At 43.9% G+C, this 20,939-nt stretch overlaps 1 protein-coding gene across 1 annotated transcript in view; it reads right to left on the bottom strand.

Annotated features, from left to right (window-relative positions):
• Positions 1 to 461: 461 nt before the first annotated feature.
• The window catches only part of LOC115148314 (roundabout homolog 1-like), a 121,418-nt gene continuing 100,940 nt past the window's right edge, over positions 462 to 20,939 (bottom strand). Inside the window, exons 4-5 of the mRNA XM_029690240.1 lie at positions 3,363 to 3,689; positions 462 to 652 (exon numbers count right to left, since the gene is read on the bottom strand). Of these exons, the coding sequence (XP_029546100.1) occupies positions 462 to 652; positions 3,363 to 3,689 (518 nt within the window). The remainder of the gene's footprint in view (positions 653 to 3,362; positions 3,690 to 20,939) is intronic.

Here is a 20,939-nt window from a genome sequence, read left to right as displayed (position 1 = left end):
GTGGTTCTGGGACAGCGAGGACATGCTCAACCCTGAGAGGCCCCGGACACATGCTGAGACACGCATGTGAGCATAACTTAAATTACCTCACCCTGCAACTGAGTATACCCACTACTGAGAAGAGTGGTTTACACAAACTGTACAAAACAGATAAAATGGTAAAACCGGGATGGGTGGAAGAATATTAGAAGGAAGAGAGGGGGGGGGGGTAGCGGTGTTCTCCTGAGATCACTAGCCTTTTCCCGTTGACTGTGAGAGGACCACACAGCAAGCAGAGAGCTAAATACATCAGGTGACTGACTGAAGAGAAGCAAGGGAAGCTCCTTGTAATAAAGTTAATGAAAGACAAATAGTCTGGCAAGTAAACAAAGTATCTTCAGTGGAACTTGGCAAAGGGTTAGAAGAGAGAGACAGAGGAGTAGGGTGCAGGCTCTATTAAGGCTTCAGGTTAGAGGTGTAGGCTAAGAGAAGATGAGTGTTGTGGGGGGGTGGGGGGCAGGGACATAGGTCCCGGGGGACGAGGGGACGGGGGGGTGAGGGGACGGGGGGTGAGGGGAAACGGGGTGTGAAGGGGGACGGGGGTGAGGGACGGGGGGTGAGGGGACGGAGTGTGAGGGGACGGGGGTGAGGGGACGCGGGGGGTGAGGGGGACCTGGGGGGTGAGGGGATGGGGGGTGCAAAGATCAGTCAATTATATGTGTAATGTGTAATTTGATTCACTGATGTTTTCTATTAAGCTCTGGTTGTGCTAAATCAGCTTTGATGAAAAACACATTCCTTCTACTCAACAGGAGGGCAAGGACATGACATAGTGTGAATGTGCGTGATTAGACCTGTGTGAAGCCGCGTGCATTAGACAGTGTGAATTTGCAATGCGTAGGAGTGTGGTTGTGTGTCGGTGCCCATGTTTATAAGCACCCGTGTGTGAGAGAGTTCATGTGCGAGTGATAGAAACATATTCTGGTGAAATAAAACACCCAAGACCAAACAGAGAACCTTATCTCACATCCAGTTTGTTGTTTGTCTTCACATGGCTGTGACACATTCACTGTACAATGTGTTTTTTCAGCTGCACAAAAGAAGTTTGGTTCATTGGTCAAGTTTAGAATAAGAGGCAGATAAACCTGTAAGAGAACTCTCTCAGAGTACAATTGGTCTGGCAGACTTACCACGAAACAAGCTGGTGCATCAACAAACTAAGCATAAACGAGTCCTGAACTACACTGTCTGGAAACACTGAACAACAGCTAGACCAGGCCCCTTCCAAATACTGCACCGATTATAAAGCATTGTACGATGACATATGAATAAAACAGTGTTACAGCACTACATCAACCCAGGCAGCTAGAATATAAAACATAGAGAGAGGTATATGTATGGTTATTCCTGCCCTGACGTGTGAAACTCTCCTGTTCTACAAAGGCCTTAAAGGTAGAGAGTAGAGTATTACTTTATTAATCCCAACTTGGGAAATAGTTTATCACAGCATGCATCATCAATAACTTACACGGTAGTGAGGGTTGGAGTTGCTCCTTCCGTGTTTCTAGCTCCAGAAAAGCCATGCTAAACCCTGGGACTGACTCTGCCCTCCCTACCTGTCAGACAACCAGCACTTGTTGAAACAAGGATTACCACTGCAGGCCCATTAGCAAGGACTAATAGAGAAAAATACAAAATGGAGCTGTTATTTCAATGTTGAAAATGGAGTTGGTAATAAGGCTGTTTCCGTGATAGCAAAAGGCGGGACAAATACACTCAGGAGGATTACTGCTCTCTCTCCCTAGGGTTTAACAGGGTGTTTTGAACAGGACAGAGGATCAAACTGTATTGAAAATCCTTTTATAGCCCAAAAACTGCTAGTTAGACCATATTTCACATTTACTATGGACAGACGATACACTTCCTAACCAAAAGTATGTGGACACCTGCTCGTCAAACATCTCATTCCAAAATCATGGGCATTAATATGGAGTTGATCCCCCCATTTGCTGCTATAACAGCCTCCACTCTCTGGGAAGGCTTTCCACTAGATGTTGGAACTTTGCTGCAGGGAGTTGCTTCCATTCAGTCATAAGAGAATTAGTGAGGTCGGACACTCATGTTGAGCAATTAGGCCTGGCTCGCAGTCGGCGTTCCAATTCATCCCAAATGTGATAGATGGGATTGAGGTCAGGGCTGTGTGCAGGCCAGTCAAGTTCCTCCACACCGATCTCGACAAACCATTTGTGTATGTATTTCGCTTTGTGCATGGGCATTGTCATGCTGATACAGGAAATGGCCTTCTGTAAACTGTTGCCACAAAGTTGCAAACACAGAATTGTCTAGAATGTAATTGTATGCTGTAGCGTTAATATTTCCTTTCACTGGAACTAAGGGGCCTAGCCCGAACCATGACAAACAACCCCAGACCATTATTCACCCTCCACCGAACTTTACAGTTGGCACTATGCATTGGGGCAAGTAGCGTTCTCCTCAAATCCGCCAAACCCAGATTCGTCCATCAGACTACCAGATGGTGAAGCGTGATTCCTCACTCCAGAGTCCAATGGTGGTGAGCTTTACAACTCCAACCAACGCATGGCATTGCGCCTGGTGATCTTAGGAATGTGTGCGGCTGCTCAACCATGAAAACCCATTTCATCAAGCTCCCGACGAACAGTTATTGTGCTGACGTTGCATCCAGAGGCAGTTTGTAACATCGTAGTGAGTGTTGCAAACCGAGGACAGACGATTTTTATGCGCTTCAGCACTCGGCGGACCCATTCTGTCCCACATACTCTTGTATAGCGCAAGCTAGCATTTTACCTTGGTTGACCTTCCACTAGGGTTTAGAAAATAAACAACAATGACAAAAAGCATAAACAGGCTGCCATGCTCTGCAGATAGTTCCAACGGTCCAGTAAGGGGCCAGTAGTATCATTGAGCTGACAGATGCTGTTCAGAGAGAGAGAGAGAGAAAGAGAGAGAGAGAGAGAGAGAGACCAGACTTGTCATCACCATGAGTCCATGACTTCACAGTCTATTCTGGTCCATGGCTCTTGACTGGGCTGGTTTGGTGCTGTGGTTGGAGACATTGGATATTCTCCTTTTAGTGATCGTCCCAGCCTGGCAGGAACCACAGTACTGCTCAGACATCTAATGAATGACTGCTTTCTGTAATTATTAACAACACTGACCACAGTGTAATAAAGAAATGATATACATCATTTACATGTACATGTTCCATGCACATCCTTTGAAATAAAGCAAATAGATGTCTTCAGCATCCCCACGTAGTCTCTTGAGACTAAGGTCATACACCAGCCCAGCCCCGAGGTGGTTTTAACCCACCACCACCCAGAGAGAGAGAGAGCATTACTTACTGGCTACTTCCAGTGAGGCGTTGTGGCTAACGGCCTGGCCCAGGTAGTTACGGGCCACACACACGTAGCTGCCGTCGTCTGGCTTGCTGCGTCGGCCATGGACGATGCGTAGGAAGAAGAGGGAGCCGCTGGGCAGCAGCATGCGGTGGGAACGGGGGTTGTCCCGGTCTGTCTCCACCCGCTCCCCATCCTTGTACCACTCCACCGTGGGGGCGGGACGCCCCTCCGCCTTGCAGTTGAGGGTGGCCGGCTCCCCCTTGGACACGATGAGGTCAGAGGGGTGCTCCACGATCCGAGGAGGGGAGTCATCCTGACGCAGACGAGATCCTGAGACGAGAGGAGACATTACATGAGATTTACATTGCTTGTATGTTGAAGCCTTCACTGACCGGATGCCCCTCACGTTTCGCAAAATAAAAATAAAAATCTGAAAAATGTAAAAGTGGTACTGTAATATTGCAAGATAATAATTTCCTCTAGCTTCCAGTAAAGAGATACAACTTCCTCTCGGATTATGGCTGAACTAAGGCTCTTTTAACCTCCCCAACAGGCTAACATCTCCTGAATAGGTGTTGAACTAAGGTCATTCTAGTATTTAAAAAAACATTTTTGGCTCACTTGCCTCACTCTGTTAAATATTTATTTACTTTTGTAAGGCCTAAGCACAATATAATCAGCAGCACATGCCATGACCCAAACATCACTCTGTAATATGAATGCATTCCTCACCCTCATCCTTAACTATAGGCCAGAGGGCAGGGTCTATCCCTCCCCTTTTACACACACACAATACTGCAGCCCTCTGAGGAAGCATGCATCAGAAAAAGTAGCTTATTAGAGTCTGGGGGAATAGAAACTATGTGGAGACCATATTAATCACAGACACACACATTAACAAAGCACCAACTAAGATTAAGTGATCTACCTCACAAACTCACTCAAACACGCACACGCACACCACACACACACAGAGAACACACGCTATACATCTCTCTAACGCATAAATAGCCCAGGAAGCCATACTGTGTCTGTAATGCACACATCCAGCAGTACAGTACATATCAGTCTCAGCAGTTGTTCACTTCAGCAGCAGCACAGTAATTAGACAGTTCAATATCGTAGCTGTGCTAGTGGATGTACCAACTGTTATCCTGTCTGACATTCTAATGAACACACATTGTCATGTGGCAGACACAATGTTTCTCTATTGTTTAAGGGCCCAGAGCCCCAGGAGGCAATACATAGCAGTAAGCACAGCTGGCATATCTTAATAAACAATTCTTCCCTTAAATCTCCACTGCAAAAACAAAATGTTGTTTATAGTTGTGAGAGAATGATATGAGCATTTTTCTAAATCTATATGTTCTGTGCTATAATCTGATTATATGGGGGTAAAAGCTAATGCTGTTCATTTTCAATATGGACGCTTTATAATATTTTCCAAGGCTCTCGCGCTCTCTGTTGATATGCATGACACTCAGAGACAGGGAGAGATAGAAGAGAGAGGGAGGTTTACTTAGAAACATTTACAACCCCGCTGAAGGAATTCAGGGCTATTCACTCCTGTGAAGCGCTGAGGCGGCCGGGTCTAGCTGTTAATCAACTTCCATTTGTCAGAAGTCTTTGATCCTGCTGTCGGCACGGTAACACTCTCTGAGAGGGAGAAGAAGAGAAAGCTGCTATGTCCACTGTATGTTTTATTAAACAAGGCTTTGAAGTGTTTCCATGTTCTGCCATGGGGTTTAGCCCTCCCTAATAAATTATTTCAAAAAAAAATATTATATCTATCAGCCAGCAGTCAGGGCTATTTCTTTAAGGAATTATTCATTAACATTCTGCTGGGTAAGTGGTGCAAAGCTGCAGAGGATGGCAGATTGGGAGCTGGGCAGGCAGGAGGTAGGCAGCGGGCAGGCAGGCAGGCAGCGGGCAGGCAGGCAGGCAGCGGGCAGGCAGGCAGCGGGCAGGCAGGGCAGCGGGCAGGCAGGCAGCGGGCAGGCAGGCAGCGGGCAGGCAGGCAGCGGGTAGGCAGGCAGCGGGCAGGCAGGCAGGCAGTGGGCAGGCAGGCAGCGGGCAGGCAGGCAGCCTACAGAATGAAGGGGTAAAGCCCCCTCTCTGCTCTCTCAGAATATGAATTATGACAATGGAGTGGGAGAAGGTGTGTGTGTGTGGTGGGGGTGTGTGGTGTGCGTACATGTGTGCGTGCACATTATAGATAATTCAAATGGGTGTAAGCCAAAACACCTGGTCTTCATGGTGAGTAATTATTTTCTCCAAATCAAGAGTGCTGGCATGTGCAACTGCGTCCTTGTGTGTTTGCGAGTAGAGCCTCTCCTTGAAGTCATTACAGAAACCCTGGAGATATGGGCCAATACCTCCATCTATACAAACACTAACAATCACACAGTCTCCTCCTACTCTGTTTACCTGTCACTCATTCCACAGTGTCCTGGCCTCCTGAGTCCCTCCCTCCCTCAGGGGATATGAGACAAAGGCTCCTTAATGAGCTCCATGTTACTGCCTCCCTCCCTCCATCCAAACCTCCGTCCTTCTATCCTTCCGTTCCACCATCTCTCCAGATTTAACTCATCTTCTTCCCTGTTACCACTAACACAGGACATTTGTACTGGCTCTACTGTAGCTACCCTTACTATTTGAAAGGATCCACTTTGGCATAAAAAGGTTTAAGTGCTTAACTATGCTTGTCTGTGTGTGATACTCTGAGAGAGAGAGAGAGAGAGAGAAAGAGAGAGAGAGAGGGAGAGAGAGAGAGAGAGACTGAGAGAGAGAAGGAGGACAGTTAATACTGTCCAGTAATTGCAGCCATTTGTGGGTGGTACAGTATATTACCTGTTTTACTGCCTGTTGGGAACACAGGGATGTGATTTGGCTGCTCTTTCATGTGGCTGGGAGAACAGTGGTTCACAGCGCCTACTTACAGGGCCCGCAGTGGGCCTGACTGGGGAGTTCATGTTTTATAATGCTTTAATGGGGAGATGATGCAGTAGAGCAGATACAGAGCCCTAACTCACAGACCTACACCAGAGAAGCTGCAACACATTACTGTACTGTAGCACGGAGGAGCAGTCACAGTGCTGTCGTCCTACTGATTCCTTTAAACCACAAATAGTCAGCCACATAAATACCTCACACATTGTATGTCTGTTGGATGTGTGCGCTCTTTGTCTTCCTCTGGAATTTACTACGGATTTCCTACATTACAAATAGAAATTATATACTATACATTCAGTGATGCTATGACTTCAGGGCAGTAGGTATGGAATTCCACTGGCTTAACAGAATTCAAGACACAGACCTTGATGGTAAGGTGCTGCTGGGAATGTCACTGAAAGAGGGCACTCAAATTGATCAACTGCTGCTTCCAGTCAGCCTCACCCTGAATCATATGCACGCACTCGCACACGCACACGCACACACACAGGACCATCGCACCCCACATCCCCCATTAGGTTGCAGGTAGAGGGAAACTGATCTATGGGAAGATCGATAACTTCTATACTCTCCATTTCATCAGCAGAGCATTCGGGAAGTGAGAAGGGACAGAGGGCCAAGTGGTACAGTACTCCTACATTTCCTTTTCCAGTAGGGTTCATTACTCTGTCCCATGGATAACACTGAAAACCCACCAGGACAGAGGACCTACACGCCTTGTCTTCCTGAGAACAATGATCTAATTAAGTCTCGCTATAATGAAACGACACAAAACATAATTATGGGGTGTTTTCTAAGGCAGGTGAGAGGACTCCATCAAGCATTTCAAATGAATGCACAAAAACACAAACACATCCATACACAAACAACTCCATGGTGGAAAAGACAGCAAACCACCAACCTAGCCGCATATTTAATTTGAATGACAATAAACGCACTGTGCAGACATATTCAGAAGGGTAATAAATGGAGTGGAGAACGGCCGCCAGTTTACCCAGTTCCCTGTTCTCTGCACGCTTGTTGTTTTGCTTGTTTTAATTATGTTGGGTTTGTGCCTGAGGGGTGGAGAAGCTCCCTGAGCTGGCTGGTGTTACTGGGCTGTAGTATCGCCCCGCCACAGGTGGGCTTCAGGAAGACCAAGCCTTATCTGCAAAGAGCCAGCCGCAAGCCAGCACGCAATCCCACACATAAACACACACACATACAAATGCACGCTCACACACCGAAATGCATGCATACACACAGACCAAAACACACACACATACACACACGGCGCACACACAAACACTGCATGCATACACACAGACCATAACAGGTATGCGTCCACACTGCATGCACCTTGTGAACACACACACACCAATGTTCATTTGTAAACACCTCTGCTAGACATTCTTACGTCTGTCAATCATCCCTGAGGCTCTTCCGCTGTAGTGATGAGAATCAGCTTTGGTGTGGAGGGGAGGACGAGGGGAATACGAGGGAGGATGGGAGGAGAGAGTGAAGGAAGGAAGATAGGAGAGGTGAATCTCCTCTGTCTTTTCAGAACTGTCCTGGGTTCTCTTTCCAGGAAGAGACAAAGAGAGTGTGAGACCAAGCAAGAGACCATAGTATTATACTGATATCCAACACACCCTGATAAGCATAGTTCCACCCAGATACTATATGAACGCATACAAATGAATGAAAGAAAACAGAACAGACATCAACATCTTTATTAAAACATCAAAGACTGTGCAGTGACTGTCTGAGCATATGTCGAGTATTACATTGCTGAGATCAAGTGGGGTTTCATGACTCTGTTGGTGGTCCTGAACCCAAAGTATCTCTTTTACGTTCCTGTGTCTCAGTTTGCCAAACAGAGTTTGATGCCATGAGCGGGGTGATGCAAACACACCACTTAAAGAGATGCGATATCAACCGCAAATCCAAGCACTGCACTGGGGATTACACTGGCTGCAATCTCTCAATGTAAAATAACCACTCTACAGGTAGGAAACAACATTATCACTCACACACACACAGGAAATGAGTGGTAAAAACTGATCTGGAGATAAAGCAATACCACAGGCAGCAGTGTGAAGAGGTGTAGCGTCGGGTTACAGTTTCTGGCCCAGCTTCACACACACACCAGGCCCACTAAAAGCACTCCTTAAACAATGTGAATAATTGTTTACTCGCTGGTTCCCAAAAACCCGCTGTTTCCCATGTACTTGAGTTGCGGTTGGTGACATTGACAGTGTGGAATGCTTTGGCCGCTATGTCACCCCCTGGTATCGGTGATGCCGTAAATGACATCATCACATCAAGTGGAGAGTCCTGGCCAATCAGAACTGATGTAGCGGGTAAAGTAAATCTGCGCCTGGGGTGCGTCTGGGATTACCTATGTATGAGTCTGTCCGGTGGGTTCATACTGTGGTAAATGGAAGAGTAATCTAATATGTGCATCCTCCCCTCTCATCCCTTTGGCCAAATGGCATAGACAGGAATAGGGGGGAAATTGATTCTTGAAAACGGATTACAACAAACCTCAAGGGTCTTCACACTATCTATCATTACAGTGGACATACACAGAGACAACACACATAGCACTCTGCACTCAGCACTCACATGCAACATACATGTAACTGCCAAAATAAAGGAAACACCAACATAAAGTGTCTTAAGAGAACTGGGCCACCACGAGCCACCAGAACAGCTTCAATGCGCCTTGACATATATTCTGGGATGTGACACCATTCTTCCATGAGAAATTCCATCATTGCTGTTTGGTGATGGTGGTGGAAAACGGTGTCTCAGGTGCCGATCTGGTGACGACTGACACACACACACACACACACACACACACACACACACACACACACACACACACACACACACACACACACACACACACACTTTATACCCCCTATGCTCTTTTGAGACTCCTCTTTCAAAGTCACTTCTAGCCATGGTAGCCAAAATAATGGGCAACTGGGCATTTTTATACATGACCCTTAGCATGATGGGATGTTAATTGCTTAATTAATTTAGGAACCACACCTGTGTGGAAGCACCAGGGGGGAACAATTGCCCTCTCTCAGTGAAGCCACAGAAGTCCAAGGCCAACCACAGTCCTGCAGGCATTGTTAGCAGAAAACAGGATCCCCATTATAGTGAATGGAAAAATGGCAAACTTTGTGTAAATAAAAATTTGTTTAGAAGACAATCTTGGTACCAATAATTGCTTCTAATACACCAGATGTATGGCCTTGTAACACAGAAGAAGTTATAAGGATAACTTAGTTGCTAGTGGCAGACTGCAGTACCCCAGTCGGCACTTAGCTAGCCTGCACTATCACTTTCTGGAGTAGCTCAAACTGCGAATGTTATGTGTCCATGAGACGCCATCTTAACCGACTTAATTTGGCTTCAATGCGCTATTGAGTCTTCACATAGGAATGAATGGTGTCACGTAATCGATGGCTTTGTCCATTCATATATACCAGAGATTATCAACTAGATTCAGCCTAGATCTTTTCTTCATATATACCAGAGATTATCAACTAGATTCAGCCTAGATCTTTTCTTCATATATACTAGAGATTATTAACTAGATTCAGCCTAGATCTTTTCTTCATATATACCAGAGATTATCAACTAGATTCAGCCTAGATCTTTTCTTCATATATACCAGAGATTATCAACTAGATTCAGCCTAGATCTTTTCTTCATATATACCAGAGATTATCAACTAGATTCAGCCTAGATCTTTTCTTCATATATACCAGAGATTATCAACTAGATTCAGCCTAGATTTTTTCTTCATATATACCAGAGATTATCAACTAGATTCAGCCTAGATCTTTTCTTCATATATACCAGAGATTATCAACTAGATTCAGCCTAGATTTTTTCTTGAGTGGATGGTCAGGGGGCGGGAACTTAATTACAAATCATTTGTAGACTGAGAATTGGCTGCAAGAAGCCCAAACAGACACAATATTTGACTAAAACATAATTTCAAACCTTGCAAAACATACTAATTAAACCTTGCTTACATTTGTATATGATCACATATACAGTATCTCTCTATTATGCGTGGGAACACTTTGGAACAGATTTCCAAACTTAAAATCACTTGGAGCTGATCTGCTGGTGTTTTTACAGTCTTTTATGTCCAAGAATTAAAACAAATATATTTGGTGGGGCAAATAAAATAATCGGCAGTTGGGGAACCATGATATATATACAGTCATTGGGAATCACCTGCTTTCAATATACTTTGTATCCCTCATTGAATCAAGTGTTTCCTTTATTTAGTCAGTTACATGTATATAGGCACATACATTACACACAAGGTAACTAGGTAAATCTTCATGTGTCACTATGACTGCACCTGGTAGAAAACTAGCCAGGCCTAATGAGAGCAGGCAGATATGAGGGAGGAGTTAGGGGGGCTATAGAACAGAGGGCAGACGGATTGCTTGTTGAAACAATCACATTTGTCCATAAAAGTCTGTTAGCTGCATTGATGTGATCCGCAGGCTAGGCCCAGGATTACTGTCCACACTCTGACAGGGATTTGGAGCTGGCTGGTCCGTAGTTACTGCTCTATGCCTTAGCCTTTAACAACATCTCTCATTTGGAGAGAGAGGTCTGCCGTCTCTACGGCTAACACAACACAGACGGTTATTTAAAAGAACAAACCAGAAACAGATGAGAGAGAGAGAGAGGGAAAACAAGAGATATATTGGGATGGTTTGGTGTTTTTGCTATGATTCTACTTCAGATTCTTTAATAGAGTTGAGACTAATGGGTTGTGGTCTTGAATTAGGTCAGCTTGTCTGTCTCCTGAGAAGGTTTAAGTATGATGTCAATCTTCAGGCTGGGGGAGACCCCCGTACCCTATACTTAATGACCTCATTCGTCTGGGAGTATTTGCGGAACGTCTCTGGCTGGGATCTGGGATGGAAACGAACAGGGAAAAACAGGACGGTATGCAGGGGAAGAGTTCAGTGCTGGCACGGAATACTGCACTGGAACCCGGGAAGGGATGGGATGGACAGGATCAAGTTGGCTGTGACAAAGTCCATTGGACATCAGAGAGAGAGAGAGGACGCTCCGCTCTGCTCCAGACGTTAAGTGGAGGAGATTGGAGGAGAGTTGCCTCATGGCTCTCTCAGAGAAACCAGAATGTAGAACCTTTCTTCATCCCTCTCTATCTCTCTCTCTCTCTTTTCCCCTCTCTCTCTTCCCTGGCCAAGTTTATAATGAGTTCCGGCAAATTGGGATTCAGCAGGACATCTAAGGGTGTGCAGGAGCAGAGCAGTGTTTATGGGTAATCACATGTGTTGAAAGAAACATTCATCAGATCTGTTGGTTACTATACCTTTCAACTGACCACGTACTCCATGTATGCCTCATCTCACCCAGGGCATGCAAATCAAATCCCCCTGATGGGATATATAGTTATATAAGGACGTAACAAATTGATTCTGTCCTCTCCATACCAGAAACTTCAAAGTCAACCGAGACAATGTCAAGTCACCCACTACTTCCTAGTCTGTGTTTCCCATGCCTTCCAGACCAGTATTCCAGATATACACACACAGTCACACACTTAGGCTCTTTGTAGTGAAAAATAGGGCAAGACAGAGTGCCTGGCAGTCTTCTCAGGCTGTATAAACTACAATTAAATGAACAGCTGAACACTGTCATTTACTCAGGTATGTGGGAGAGGAATGTGTGTGTGTTTATGTGCTTGTGTGTGGCCTTGTGTGTGAGCGAGATGCCTACAACCACTCGCTCTCAAAATGTCCACTGACAGTAGCAGTAGTGCCACACACAGTCTATTTGAAACTCACTCCTAAACATGGCTGGAAAATGCTATGAATTGTGATACGTGTAAAGAAGCCCTTTTCAATGTTACGGCCCCTAGTTGAGCATGTGGGCTGTCCACACACACACAGTAAGACAAAGCAGAGCAGAGGCCTCTCTGGAGAAAGAGCAAACGCCTGGGGCTCGGTCAAACCCCCTGCTGGTGCATTTCTGCTCACTGTGCACATCACACTGAGAGGAGAACAGAGGCACAGGGTGCAGGATACTAAGTAAGGGAGAGAAATTAAGTTCAATAAGACTGCAAAGTAGTCAGATAATTTGTGAGTCTGTGGGTGTGTGTGTGCAATGACAGAGTCTATAGAAAGAGCAGTCTCATACAGGCCTGCCAAATCCTCAAATGCTTTTCAAATTTCACACACTAGCGCGACAGTCATTTTCATGGCACTGTTTATTTGCTTGACACCATCATACAGAGTAATCCTAAGTGCTGGCAATAGCAGAGTGCTATATTACAGGACTGTGTGTGTGTATCAGCATGAACTACATTTATTTTAGATCTTAATTGCGCCCCTGACAGCGGCGGCCTAGATGTGAACTCTCTGTCACACTGTGAGGGGAGACAGCATGAGCAGCACTGAGCACCAAGCCATTTACAGAGCAGCATGGGACCATAGCCCACTCAGGAGTGCATATCCCACTTACAGAACCCCCATCATGCGCACACACACACACACACACACACACACACACACACACACACACACACACACACACACACACACACACACACACACACACACACTACACACTACACACACTTCATCTGTGAGCACAATCAAACAAAACCATACCCATATCCCACTTACAGAACCCCCATCATGCACACACACACACACACACACACACACACACACACACACACACACACACACACACACACACACACACACACACACACACACACACTACACACACTTCATCTGTGAGCACAATCAAACAAAACCATACATACACACATACAAACACACACATTCTTAGAACTTGAAAGGACTCTCTCACCCTTTCAATGTTAATGGCCGGTCTTCAGAGGCTATTTCCATAAAGGTGCATGTGAAACGGCAGAATGAATGGTCGGAGCCCTGGATGTTATTGGCCTGAATGGGAATTAATGGCATCATAAATCCAAGGCAGGATTGAGATTCCGAGAAGGCTGTTTCCAGAGGATGCTGATCCTAGACAAGGGAAACAATCCCAGCAGCAGCCAGGTGGAATGAAAGGATCTTGTTGTTGGGATTTAGTACATGATTTACAAGGCAATGTAAATGTTTGGACAGGAAATTAATGAGGGGCCAATTCGGCTTGAGCGGGCATTGTCTATCAATACAGCCACAGTAATGTGCTTGGCTGGGATGTTGTTAAAAATACATTCCCTTCTGTTGGGGGAGGCTAGGGGCTAGATAAGTGTTCCCCTAGCCTGGCCAAGGCAACAGTCAGTCATTAGCTAGACTGGGAGTTGGGAGCTCCTCACTGGGACTAAGAGCTGAGACGAATCTACCCTGGGGGGCTAAGGTTGTGACCACACATCCACACATTATAACCCCCATCACACTCCCCTGGACCCACACCAGTCTCTAAAAGTGATTAAGGTTGGAAACAACTGAGTCTTCGTCGCTCCCCACTCTGACTCTATCCACAGGAGCCACTCTGTCTTCTCCTCCCATTGTATATCCTATGGAACCATCCCTCAAACACTACACAACCGCAAGACAATTTGACCTTTGAGACTCAATAAAAAAGGAATACAGAGGGAAGAGTGGCAATAAAACATGCAGTCTAGCAATACACTGCCCTGCCATGGAGGAGCAAGTCAGTTGATTATAGTGAAGAACAGTCATTCCTAGAGCTCTATAATTACCCAACCTGAATTCTACAGGAATTCTGTTCATGTCAATCACTCCCTCAGGTCTTCTAACCTGGCTAGATGACATTTCTTACTCTATCACGTTTCTCTTTCTCTCTATCCTCGAACGCTGCGAGCTGGAATTGAAGGATTGTTAAAGGCACATGTGTGATATATGTTTGAGTGCAGAGAGACAGCAGTGGGTGTGTTCAGTGAGAGATGAGGATGGAGTGGACACCATGTGGCTAGATGGGATAGGATTATGGGTTAATGACCTGTTCACTGCAGGACACTCATCATATACGGTAGCAGCCATGCGACCCTGCATAACCTCCCATCAACTCTGCAATTATGCAGAGGCCATGAATCAAAAAATATAATCAAACGTACAAATGATGTTTTCACCTTGATCATAAACAGCAGTAGTGGATGAATGTACAGTATTGTGTGTATCAGACACACTGCAGGTTTAAATGTTCCGAGGTGAAACCAAGGCGTGTTGCTGCTGAGCAGAGTAAAGCAAGGTGCGGTGCGGAGCGGTGTGGTTCTATGGGAGAAAATGTCAGTGAGATGAATGACTATCTGATGTCCCATTTATCACAGAGCTCATCCACACCACCACTGATCCTCCGCCTGGATCTCTCATGAGTTCATTATCTTCGCACACAACCACCAGAGACCACTGCTGCCAGAGACAGCACCACTCAACAGCTCTGACAGCCCTTACCACACAACACCCCCCTCTCCATCACCCTGGAGCAATTTCTTCCAATGAGGTAAGGTTTCAATTTCAGATAGTCACAAAGGCATCAAATTTAGCTTGAAGTAGCAGTTTGAGCGCCTCTGCAGTGGAGGGGCTGGCGGATCGCCACACGCTGTGGTTGTTACTCAACTCTGACTTTTATTTTCAGGTAGAGCGAGAAGGGCTCTGGATGTACTGCAACCCAGTCTGAGAGAGACAAACGGAGTATACTGTGGCTTCTACTGCTGAGGAGAAACAATAACCTTCATCATCAGCTTACTGCAGAACATACAGGACACAGAATGAGAGGATATCATTATTTTTTTTATTTTTTTTATTTACCTTTATTTAACTAGGCAAGTCAGTTAAGAACAAATTCTTATTTTCAATGACGGCTTAGGAATAGTGGGTTAACTGCCTTGTTCAGGGGCAGAACAACAGATGTTTACCCTGTCAGCTCGGGGATTCGATCTTGCAACCTTTCAGTTACAAGTCCAACGCTCTAACCACTAGGCTACCTGCCGCCCCCTTATGATCAGTTAGGGCTGAAGTATTTGTGACGCGCACATCACACTGAATGGATGAGAGATAAGTATTGATGTCTTTTGTATCTGTGGCATTCAGGTGCATACTGCTGAACAAACCAAACAGACAAACCCTGTTCCTGGCCCCTATCTCACTCTCGACCTGAAATGCTCTGTGCACACCCGCTTTATAACACACACACGCGCATACACACACACACACACACACACACACACACACACACACACACACACACACACACACACACACACACACACACACACACACACACACACACACACACACACACACACACACACACACCAATACATCCACACACTAACTCAATCACTCCCACATTGTATAGTAACTACAGTAATCTTCTTTCCCCACTAATGAAATCGGCCATCATTCCAGCCCTTCATTAGAAGCTTCCAAATGATGCGTCCGTCCGTCCATACTGAGTGTTGCTCTCCTATGAGAGGAGACTGACTCCTGATAGTGCAGCCAGGCAGGCAGGCACAGGCTGAGGCTGCATTACAAGGTCAACCTCTGGTTAATTAAGCTGAAGATCGGCATGTCCTCTCTCTGTGATAACAAGGTTAGTCCTCAGGGCACAATACTCTACTCTACTGTACTCAAACAGCCAGAGCTACTGAGGCTCCTCTTCTCCTTGACTTAGTCATTCACACCCTCTAAGACCGAAGGTTTAACTCAGCCAGGTTAAGTGGAGTGGCTGACAAACAGGAGCTGGTTTTATGGGGCTTGAATTGATGTGATGGAGAGTAGGCATGTGAAAAAAAAAAATGTCTTCAGGTTTTCCCCCCAATATTTTTTGGTAAAAAAGTTACAAGAAATGTATAAAATTCCACTTGAATTCACAATGTAGCGCCAGCAACGGTTTGGGCCTTACGATGCGTCCCTTTCAGGTGGTTAAGCATTAGAGGTCGACCGATTATGATTTTTCAACGCCGATACCGATTATTGGAGGGCCAAAAATGCCGATACCGATTAATCGGCCAATTTTTATATATATATTTGTAATAATGACAATTATAATAATAATGAATGAACACTTATTTTAACTTAATGTAATACATCAATAAAATCAATTTACTTTCAAATAAATAATGAAACATGTTCAATTTGGTTTAAATAATGCAAAAACAAAGTGTTGGAGAAGAAAAAGTGCAATATGTGCCATGTAAAAAATCTAACGTTTAAGTTCCTTGCTCAGGACATGAGAACATATGAAAGCTGCTGGTTCCTTTTAACATGAGTCTTCAATATTCCCAGGTAAGAAGTTTTAGGTTGTAGTTATTATAGGACTATTTCTCTCTATACCATTTCTATTTCATATACCTTTGACTATTGGATGTTCTAATAGGTACTTTAGTATTGCCAGCCTAATCTCGGGAGTTGATAGGCTTGAAGTCATAAACAGTGCAATGCTTGAAGCACAGCGAAGAGCTGCTGGCAAATGCAGGAAAGTGCTGTTTGAATGAATGCTTACGAGCCTGCTGCTGCCTACCACCGCTCAGTCAGACTGCTCTATCAAATCATAGACTTAATTATAATATGATAACACACAGAAATACGAGCCTTAGGTCATTAATATGGTCAAATCCGTAAACTATCAGTTCAAAACGAAACTTTCCGTATTTTATCCCTAAGTGTAAATATTGCTGTTATATTGCACAACCTTCAATGTTATGTTATAATTATGTACAATTCTGGCAAATGAATTACGGTCTTTGTTAGGAAGAAATGGTCTTCACACAGTTCGCAACGAGCCAGGCGGCCCAAACTGCTGCATATACCCTGACTCTGCTTGCACAGAACACAAGAGAAGTGACACAATTTCCCTAGTTAAAAGAAATTCATGTTAGCAGGCAATATTAACTAAATATGCAGGTTTAAAAATATATACTTCTGTATTGATTTTAAGAAAGGCATTGATGTTTATGGTTAGCTACACATTGGTGCAGCGACAGTGCTTTTTTTGCGAATGCGCTTGTTAAATCACCTGTTTGGCGAAGTAGGCTGTGATTCAATGATAAATGAACAGGCACCGCATCGATTATATGCAACGCAGGACAAGCTAGATAAACTAGTTATATCATCAACCATGTGTATTTAACAAGTGATTATGTTAAGATTGATTGTTTTTTATAAGATACGTTTAATGCTAGCTAGCACCTTACCTTGGCTCCTTGCTGCACTCGCATAACAGGTAGTCAGCCTGCCACGCAGTCTCCTCGTGAAGTGCAATGTAATCGGCCACAATCGGTGACAAAAAAATGCCGATTACCGATTGTTATGAAAACTTGAAATCGGCCCTAATTAATCGGCCATTCCGATTAATCGGTCAACCTCTATTAAGCATTGCACCTGTACTATCGTTACTGTACCTCAAATCCACCTCGCACAGTTAGCATTTCCTTCTCATTTAACGTCTCAATATTGCCAAACAGGACTTCACTGCTGTCGCGTTTCATTCTCTGCCATTTTTCCAACTGTTAGCAGTGATGTAGTGTTGGAGAGTTGACTCCAAAATAATTGATTCCTCAAACCCCTTGCACATCGACTCCCGGTGTCATCTCCCATTTCTGAGTGTCAAGATTCGATTACGCAAGGAATCGACTCCTTAGATTCAGTATTTTTTGGAACGGAGGAGACTGATTAGTTGCCAAACACAAACACACATTTTATAGCGTGCTAGTGAGGGACGGAGAGAGAGGGGCACAGTTTAGGCAGGTCGGCCACCAGGCAGACAGTTACAACCATGCACTAGGCCTATCTATCAGCAATCAAAAGCTGTGTCACGCAATGGAATGCTATAGCTCGCAATTTCTTGGCTTGCAATGTCTTGCAACTTCAGTAAAGCAGGGTTAATCATCAATGAATAGTCTAGGATATTCTACAAGTACAAGACCGAAGACTGAACACACACTTGAATCATTAGCGAAGAGAAAGAGCAGGGGTGAAATTCTTAGTCAAAACAACAACAAAAAATTCTATTGGACAAATTCAAGTAGGTCCCTCCCTATTTCGTTCCGTTTGCTTCCGTTTAAGAAACGTTTAGCAACATAATCTGCGTAATGACTACGCCCCAGGCGAACCAGCGCAACGGAGAGAGAAGAGGGGGCAGGCAGAAAAAATGTGGTGCACATATGTCTTGGTAATCTGTTTTGCATGCCTCGCAAATTCACCAAAGTAGCCTAAAGTTTGCCTCTTCCTCTGGTATTACTTACATTTTACATCTTTCCCCCAGGCATTTATAGCCTATTCTCTAGTTAGGCTACAGTGCCTTCAGAAAGTATTCACACACCGTGACTTATTCCACATTTTGTTGTGTTACAGCCTTAATTCAAAATTGAATAACTATATTTTTTATCACCCATCTACACAAAATACCCCATAATGACAAAGTGAAAATATTTGTATTATTATATATATATTTTTGCAAATGTATTTAAAAGGAAATACAGAAATATTTAACTGAGTCAATACATGTTGGAATCACCTTTGGCAGTGTTTTACAGCTGTGAGTCTTTCTGGGTAAGTCTCTAAGAGCTTTGTACACCTGGATTGTACAATATTTGCACATTATTCTTTGAAAATTCTTCAAGCTCTGTCAAGTTGGTTGTTGATCATTGATAGACAGCCATTTTCAAGTATTGCCATATATTTTCAAGCCTATATAATTCAAAACTGTAACTAGGCCACTTTGGAACATTCAATGTCGTCTTGGTAAGCAACTCCAGTGTATATTTGGCCCTGTGTTTTAGGTTATTGTCCTGTTGAAAGGTGAATTTGTCTCCTAGTATCTGTTGGAAAACATACTGAAGCAGGTTTTCCGCTGGGACTTTGCCTGTGCTTAGTTTTATTCCATTTATTTTTATCCTAAAAAAACTCTCAAGTCCTTGCCGATGATAAGCATACCCATAACATGATGCAGCCACCAACATGTGTCAGGTGCGTCGTAGAAAGTGGACCAAGGCGCAGCGGGTATCGCGATCATCTTCTTTTATTTATATAAGTGAACACTTAAACAAACTAAATCGATGTCAACCAACAGTTCCGTAAGGACACAAGGACTATACGAAATATAACTACCCACAAAACCCATGAAGAAAAAACCCCTACTTAAATATGATCTCTAATCAGAGGCAACGAGATTCAGCTGCCTCCAATTAGAGATCAACCCAAAATACACAACATAGAAATATAAGAACTAGAATAAACACATAGAAACAGATAACATAGAACATAAACCAAAAACCCCGAAACACACAAAACAAACACCCCCTGCCATGCCCTGACCAAACTACAATAACAAATAACCCCTTTTACTGATCAGGACGTGACACCATGCTTGAAAATATGAAAAGTGGTACTCAGTGATGTGTTGGATTTGCCCCAAACATAGTGCTTTGTATTCAGTACATAAAGGTAATTTCTTTGCCACATTTTTTGCAATTTTACTTTAGTGCCTTATTGCAAACAGGATGTATGTTTTGGAATATTTATATTCTGTATAGGCTTCCTTTACACTCTGTTATTTAGCTTAGTATTGTGGAGTAACTACAATGCTGTTGATCCATCCTCAGTTTTCTCCTATCACGGCCAATACACTCTGTAACTGTTTTAAAGTCCCCATTGGCCTCATGGTGAGATCCCTGAGTCATTTCCTTCCTCTCTGACAACTGAGTTAAGAAAGATGCCTGTATCTTTGTAGTGACTGGGTGTATTGATACACCATCCAAAGTGTAATTAATAACTTCACCATGCTGAATGGGATTTTCAATGTCTGCTTTTTATGCTTTTACCCATCTACCAATAGGTGCCATTCTTTGTGAGGCATTGGAAAACCTCCCTGCTCTTTGCGGTTGAATCTGTGTTTGAAATTCACTGATCGACTGAGGATCTTTACAGATAATTGTAGTGTGGGGTACAGAGATGAGGTAGTCATTCAAAAATCATATTATTATTGCACACAGAGTGAGTCCATGCAACTTATTATATGACTTTTACTCCTGAACTTATTGTCACGTTCTGGCCAGTATAAGGGTTAATTGTTATTGTAGTTTGGTCAGGACGTGGCAGAGGGTATTTGTTTTATGTGGTTCGGGGTGGTGTTTTTCTAGAAGGGCATTTGATTTATGTATTCCGGGGTTTTTGGGCACTGTTTGATATTCATGTAATTCTATGTTTAGTCTAGTGAGTCTGGTTCTATGTTTAGGTAATTGGGGTGGAGACTCTCAATTGAAGGCAGGTGTGGTCTATTTGCCTTTGATTTAGAGTCCCATATATTAGGGTGTGTTTGTATGTTGTGGGAGATTGTTCTGTGTTTGGCCGTGTGCCTTGCCAGACTGTTATTTTGTCGTAGTGTTTCAGTGTACGTGTTTGTTGTTTTCAGTTTTCCTTCTTTATTTAATAAAGAGGATGAGTACACTTATTTCTGCTGCATTTTGGTCCTCCTTTCCCAACGACAACCGTGACACTTATTTATGATTGCCATAATAAAGGGGTTGAATACTTATTGAATCAAGACATTCCAGCTTTTCATTTTTAATTAATTTATAAAAATGTCTAAACATAATTCCACTTTGACATTTTAAATTCTGTCTCTAACACAACA

Source organism: Salmo trutta, chromosome 15 (genome assembly GCF_901001165.1).
Source record: "Salmo trutta chromosome 15, fSalTru1.1, whole genome shotgun sequence".
Classification (NCBI taxonomy): Eukaryota; Metazoa; Chordata; class Actinopteri; order Salmoniformes; family Salmonidae; genus Salmo; species Salmo trutta.
This window is presented reverse-complemented; position numbering and strand designations above follow the sequence as displayed.